General features: G+C 34.0%; 1 protein-coding gene across 3 annotated transcripts in view; it reads right to left on the bottom strand.

Annotated features, from left to right (window-relative positions):
• Cadm2 (cell adhesion molecule 2) overlaps nt 1-7,595 on the bottom strand; it is a 923,902-nt gene that overhangs the window by 291,199 nt on the left and 625,108 nt on the right. For 2 of the 3 annotated variants that reach the window (XM_026786947.1, XM_026786960.1), the window contains exon 2: nt 5,438-5,464. The exons of the other annotated variant lie outside the window; for it this stretch is intronic. In XM_026786947.1, the coding sequence (XP_026642748.1) occupies nt 5,438-5,464 (27 nt within the window). The remainder of the gene's footprint in view (nt 1-5,437; nt 5,465-7,595) is intronic. 3 annotated transcript variants of the gene reach the window in all.

The raw sequence follows: 7,595 nt of genomic DNA, 5'->3' as shown, positions 1-7,595 counted from the left end.
TCTATAGTTAGCTTGTCTTTTTGACATCTTTGTTCTGTCTTTTGCAACCTTAAGCAATTATTTTAAGTCTTTGTTCTTTTAACAGTTTAAAGGAAGAAGAATCCACCTATCTCAGAATGCTTTTGTGAGGTTTGACTGAGAAAACAAAGACAAAATGTTTAGTGAAAGATCCACACTATGATCCAAGAAGGATTGGTTTTCTTAAATTATTATTCTCAGATTTTTAATTGATAGCATATTATTTAGCATCAAATTATATCCTCATAAAACTCATTTCCCCATTGTGTATGATACTTTCTTTAATAAATATCTTAGAGCAGTAGGATTCCCTGGGATGTACATAAGGAAAATTGTCTTGTAGAAATACACACTTCGGTATCTTCACCTGAAGTCCTTGGTGGTTGTAAATCACAGTAAGATAAGATGTTTTACCATTCTATTACATGTGTTTACCTACTTCATTTGCTTCTCTAGCTCAGCCTTTTAGAGGGTAAATAAACACAAGCTTCAAAAGTTGTTTATTGTTTAGTTACCTTGGTGAAGGTTTTGAAACTGTATAAGAGTTCTTTTAAGTTAAAATTAAGGATGGATTTATAGAAGTATTTAAATTTTGTTCTGCCTTATATTTTTCAATCGTCCTTTCACTGATAATGAAAAACAAGTTAATTTTATATTTTAAGTGTAATATCAATTATTTAATAATAACTTTCTTAATACTCATTTTTTTCTTTGATTTGAGTTCAAATTAATTTGACCTGTGATATTTCTACAATTTAGCTTTAGGAATAAAAGTAAGAAAGATAGGCTGTTTACTTAGTGAATTATTGACATCATATGTTCCGGAGTCATCTCAGTTTATAATGATTACAACATTATGAGTGTCATTGTGACAATGAAATTCAGCTGATACTCAAAAATATTTTTAAGCATGTCGTCTACTGTTTCATATTTGTTTGTTCCCATCAGAGATGCCATTTGAAGAGGGATAGTAATATAACAGAAATAAATAAAATTTATTGAGAGGTTGTATAGTTTTCCATATTAATCTCCTTTAGTAGATTGACCAATCTAATTTTGAAACTGACTATAGTGAAAAGTTTGAGATATCGCCAGGTCATCACATGTTGCTAAAACAGGGTTCATCCTATGTCTGTCTTGAAAATAAAAGTCTTAAGCTGCACAATCTCCTTATAACACAAAATAAATATTTGTGCTCCACCTAAAGCAAACCATGGGAGCGTCAAAACAATATTTCAACCTTAAAGTTTTATGTCCTCTTATGTTTAACTTAAATATTATATACTGATTGCATATCTTCTTGAATTTTGCATATCATATTCAAACAAACATTCAGAGACTAAGATTATCAAATTATCTTGAGTATTCCAAAATTAAACAAATTTAAATATAGTTGCCACTTTCCGTTTCAAACAATACATACATTTTAATTTAAGTAGTTGAGAACTCTTCTGTATCTCTTAATGCTTTTGGAAAGTCAGAATAATTATGCTAATTTTCCTCTGAGCATTTTATAATCACAATATGATTCTAAGAGTTGTGGCATTTTCTTTGAAAACAATACCTAAATACTGTTGTGCTAGAAATGGCATAAAATCTTTTCTATTTTTGCCAAAGTTTGAATAGAAAAAAGAAATAAAAAATAGAGAGTAAAATACTTTTGCTAGATTCAGATTATTAAAATTTTTAAATTATGAAACAATATTAATTTAAGATAAATTTGCTCTAATTTGTATAACTCAATAATAAGATGAAAATTATTTTACACAAATTCATTTTGAGAATTCTTCAGAATGTGCTTTCTCTATCTTCCTGAGTGGCAAAGCATTGATGATCCTATTTAAAATTCAGTATGATATACAAATGCAGGGTAGACTGTACTGGGTTGAGAATTAAGCAGGAAACTAGTTAAAAACAACTCCAGGCAAGCTCAGAGGAATGAATGTTTTGAAGACGAGAGATTCACATAAAAGCTACTGTGGGGACAGAATCAGGACAATTTGATAACTAAGTGCCTATAAGTGCCATGAGGGCTGTAGGGGAGGGGAAGTGAAAGGCGTTTTAAGATGATGTTGCTATTAGAAGCTGTGGTGAATTCAATTTTGCAGGATAAAATAAAAAAAAATAGTTTTTAATATTATAATGGAAATACTCTACATGGAGATAGTGATAACTATTGGACCAGAGAATATTAATGTAAGAAACTTTAAAGGCAGTGATTATATTAATTAACAAGCATGGATATAAACAAGAGAAACCTTTCTAGAAAACTTAAATAGATAAGTCATGTCACCATCTGCAAAAGAGGAAGAAAACACAGTCTCAGAAATGCATTGGTAGGATCCAGCTTGTAATGTCGTTAGTGTTTTCTCAGCCTCAGACACCGGAACTTCCTGCTTCAATAGTTGGTGTTTTCTTAGACTTTTCTTATTTAATGAGCACAAAAACATGATCACGAATAGCAAAGAGAACTGAGCACTGAGGCCCAATGTTTCATATGGTCTGCTGTTTGTAGCTTTGCTTCTGTTCACAGTTGTTCTTCTCTCACTCTCTCTCTGTCTCTCTGTCTCTCTCTGTGTCTCTCTGTCTCTCTCTTTCTGCATGTGTGTATATTCATGTGTGTACTCTAGTTTGAATATTATGTGTGAGTGTTCTAGTTTGCACACACAGTCATATGAGTTCAGGGGTGTGTGTGTGCACATAGGACAGAGTTTTCCACAGGCATGTCTATCTTTTTGGAGCAATTCTGTCAGATACCTTCATTTAATATCCATCTTTCTTATTTCTTATAATAATAAACTTCAGGCACAGCACAGAACACGGACAAAATTAAAAAGCATGTTTTTGCATGTAGTAGATCTATGCTTCCTGAGGGCAGCTATCGGTGCTTTGCAGACAGGAGGCCAGGGAGGCCTATCTAGTTGGCATTTTTGAAGATACCAACCTGGGTGCCGTCTTTGCAAAATGTGTGACACTAGCATACCACATACACCAGAGAGTGCTTAAGAGTCCACTATTTTGAGGGAAAATATTTAATTCTCAAATATTTTTCTTCTTCTTCCTGTCATCAGTAGTTCTCAATGTTAGATATTTTCCCGCGGGATAAAAACATATCTAAGTATATGATTGTGAGTGGAAAAATAAGGGACGGAAGTCAGGTATTGGCAGATTGTTCATTTACATTTGTGTGTGAATGCACGTAAAACATTAGTGTCAGCAAAATATATATCTTTCTTAAACATTTTGGAAGTAAATCACTGTGATTCTGAGATATAATTGATTCTAAAAGTGCAATTTTGCCATTTCTAACATCTTGTTCATGCATAGAACGGGCATAGGACAAGCGGCAGCAAGGTTCCATACGGACTTGTCCAGAAGGAGAGAGGGGAGGTAAAGAAGGAGGAAAAGAATAAATGAACTGAGCACAAAAGCTTGCCTGAATTATAGAACCCAGCTGCTGGGGAGTACGACCTACAGCTGTGTTTCTCAGTCCTGTGTTTACTCTCTTACATTTAAGTTCTCCATCTTTTATCCTATAGCTTTAGTTATTTTTGAGAATTATTAAGTCAGTAAATACTTGATTAGTACAACAGGATTTTTTCAAATTTATTTTTCTGAATTCCCAGACAAACATGCAGTGTGTAGTTAAAAATGACCTCTTTCTTGATTATAATACACTGTTCTCATGCCTGATTCCATAACTTGAGTTACCCTAAACTTCAGGTTATGTGCACTTCCTTTCCATCCTCAGGAAACTTTTCATGTTCTACACCATTCACGAACACCTCCAATTATAACTAAACCTCTTTAGACTTACATGCTACTCTCCACAATTAATAGTTACTATAAATTGTTCTAATTGCTCGTTGTTAAAACCATGCTTTGTAACCTTTTATTATAAAATGCATTATGTTTAAAAGTTTATGAGCATAAACTCATTATCAAGCATTATTTTTATTGGACTGTGAATATATTTGTTGTTGATATTCACCAACCACTCTGAAAATCATGTAACTATGCTAGAAGCCACATCCAGTGGGACAGGAAGCAGGCTAAGGGTTTAGGAGACGGGCTGCAATGGATTGCCTCTCATCTCTATATCCATAGGACTGTATAAACAACTGTGTCTTTAGAACAATTGTAAAGATTTCTTGACCTTAGAGATAGGAAGCAGCAATTATGGTGGTGATCCCGATAATTAAACTATAGCACTAGAACCTGAGCTCAAAGTTTAAAAAAGCTAGCTTTAGTATTTAAGAAAATAAAGGGTTTTTGTTAATTTGTTTTGTTCTGTTTGTTGTTGTTGTATGTGTACTTGAAGTTGAATGAAAGGCCTGTGCTTCTAGGAAATCATCCTGGCACTGAGCTATATGCCAGCCCATACAGCATTTTGGATATCATTAATAACTCTGGGAAAAGTATAAATTGAAGTGAAAAGCATATATTTTATATTTATCACACACTATCCTACATATTTTTGGGTTCTTTTAAACTCATTAATGATTGAAAACATTAGGGCAAATTTTTGTTCTTTCAAGGAGACATTTTTGGCATTGACAAAATGCATGCAACCCATGACATCATACTGTTGTGTTAGGAGCAGTGGGGCTGCGTCCCGCCACCCGGCTAGCTTTACACCCGAAATAATTACACGGAAACTGTATTCTTTTAAACACTGCCTGGCCCATTAGTTCCAAACTCTTATTGGCTAGCTCTTACATATCGATCTAACCCATTTCTAATATCCCTGTAACACCAAGAGGTGTCTTACCAGGGAAGATCTTAACCTCTGTCTGTGTCCGGTAAGAGAATCATGGCAACTCCTTGACTCAGCTTCTTTCTCCCAACATTCTGTTCTGTTTACTCCACCCACCTAAGGGTTGGCCTATCAAATGGGCCTAAGCAGTTTCTTTATTAATTAACCAATAAAAGCAACAGATATAAAAGAAATCATTCCCCCATCATCATACTTAATATATCTTTTAGAGACAAACTAAATTTAGACATAAAACGAAAGAACATCAATAAATAGAATCTCAGAGTGAAAACTACTTAATTTTTAGAACATTTGATTTTAAGTAATTCTATGAAGGCTCACAGTATTTTCTATTAATGTTATTTATATGGTATATTTCATCTACTTCTCAATTTTATGAATAAAGCAAAAATTTATCTAATCAAAGCACTTTAATTCATAAAATAATGTACAAAAAAGTTACACTACAACAACTATGGAAATACAGCCATGCATCACAAACTGAATCTTTAAATAATGTATTCATGTTTGTAGAAATTTATAAAAAGACAAAGAGCAAAAGAATACTGTTACCAATAGAAGTGATTTCATCATTAAAGAGACAATAGAAGACTGAGCAGAAATAGAAGCACCACACACCATGCAGAAAGGAATAAAGCTCACCTTTGACTTTACTTTTTGAAGCAGCCGCTGATACCAAAGAAAGGATGCACAAGAAGAAGAAAGAGACACATTAGATGTAAGACAGATCTCAGGTAGAAAAGCAGAGATTATCTTATTGTTAGTCAAAGTTGTGAAAGACCAAACCATATAACAAGAAACAAAAATTTGATTGTTATATTTTGTTAGTATACGATTAAGATTCATGAATAATTTTAAGAAAGAAGTAGAGAGGAAATCCCAAGCAAGTCACTGAACTCTTTTTAAGGAATAATCATCTTTCTTTCTCTTTCTTAATTCATATTTAATCAATAATCATTTAAAGAATATTTATAAATGGCTTAAGTGTATTTAATACTATTTTAAAAACAAACACATAACCTATAAAGGGAAATTAATAAGAGCGTGTAATTTGAGCACCTATTTTTTACCAATCATATACTCAACATATTCTGGAAAAATTTTTGGTATTCATCCATGCATTGTAGGTTCAAAAACTTGAAATTACCTAGCTTTAATTACCAAATTAAGTACCCATGCTGCAAGAACACCTATTATTATTTTATCCTCAATATATATGGCTTCAAGAACTTAAATTTTCAATAGACAGAGACCACTACATCAAACTACAACTATTCAAAATTTTGAGGAAAACCAATTAGAGTGTGTTCAACCTGAGTTGTTAATTCTACAAACCAATCACATTAGTTCAGGGAACATTTCAGAACAGAAAGATTTTAAGAGTCAGAATATGAGGAAATCTTCATAAATGCACAGATAATTCAGCAGTATGGTTGCATAAACACAACTTGAGCAATTATAACAAAAAATAAACATGCTAAATTGGAAGGGGAAAACCTCATGGTGTTTGTCTTAGTTTAGGGTTTATTGCTATGAAGACACCATGATCATGGCAACTCTTCCAAACTAAAACATTTAATTGGGCCTGGCTTATAGTTCAAAAATTTAACCCATTATTGTAATGGTAGGATGCTTAGATATGGTGCTGGAGAGGTAGCTGAAATTTCTACATCCAAATTCCCCAGCGATAGCAAGAGACAGTGAGTAACTAGTCTGGCTTGTGCTTCTGAAACCTCAAAGCCCAGTGACACTTTCTTCAAAAAGACAACAAGTCTAACATTGATACTCCCTAGGAATGTATGGGGGACATTTTCATTCAGACTACCACAGGGAGTCAAGAAAGTCTGGCATATAAAGTTGAGTCAGGATCAATCCCTTCTCCCATATAAAGACAGCAAGGTATCCCAATATAGGGTATGGACTCCAAAACATCAGCTCATCAACTGGGGATAAATCCTGGTCCCACTGCCAGTGTCCCCACAGGCTGCTCTAGCCACGGAACTGTCACCCACATTCAGAGGGCCTAGTTAAATCCTTTCCAGGAGGTATGTTCTAAATGAAGTAAGTGTGGCCTAATTGGAGGAAGAATCTCATGATTGGTGTGCCTTGAGTTTTCAAATGCTCAATCCAGACCCAGTGTCACAGTGCTCTTCTTGAAGCCTACTGATCTAGATGTAGAACATCCTACTGTCTCTCCAGCAGCATGTCTGATGCCTGACTTGCCATGGTCATGGTGTCTCTTCACAGCAATAAAACCCAAACTAAAGCAAACTCATCTGGGCAGTCGGTTGTCTTCATAACTGAGAAACCTAGAAATTCCATTACTTTAGTTGATAAGATGTAAATCAGAAATGAGTGCTTAAAAAGGAGGTGTGCAGTGTTGCTGCCTATTAGTGTTGAAGGACATACCCCATACTCTAACTGGAAATACAAGTCTTCAGTTCAATTCACAGACCTTCACTGAGTATTAAGTTTTACATCTACTACAAAGGAGAGGCTATGGCAAAGTATGATTTATACTTCGGTCATCATGGCATTCAGACCCAAAGAATAATCTGAAGGAAGTTTAGCTAAGTATAAGTTCATAGTACTTTTATGCTAAACACAATCATGGAAAGTGAACCTTTATGAACGGATCCTTAAGTAACACAGGGACATTTTGCTTTCTTAGGATATTATCTAGGGTTGTTTTCATGTTTACCTACAGAAAAGAAGTAGCAAAGACACAATCTTAAATTCATAGGATAGAAACTTAGGGACTTTTTAGCATTTCTTAATATTTATTTTCAAAAACAAACTG

This window comes from Microtus ochrogaster, chromosome 2, assembly GCF_000317375.1.
Source record: "Microtus ochrogaster isolate Prairie Vole_2 chromosome 2, MicOch1.0, whole genome shotgun sequence".
NCBI classification, from domain to species: Eukaryota; Metazoa; Chordata; class Mammalia; order Rodentia; family Cricetidae; genus Microtus; species Microtus ochrogaster.
This window is presented reverse-complemented; position numbering and strand designations above follow the sequence as displayed.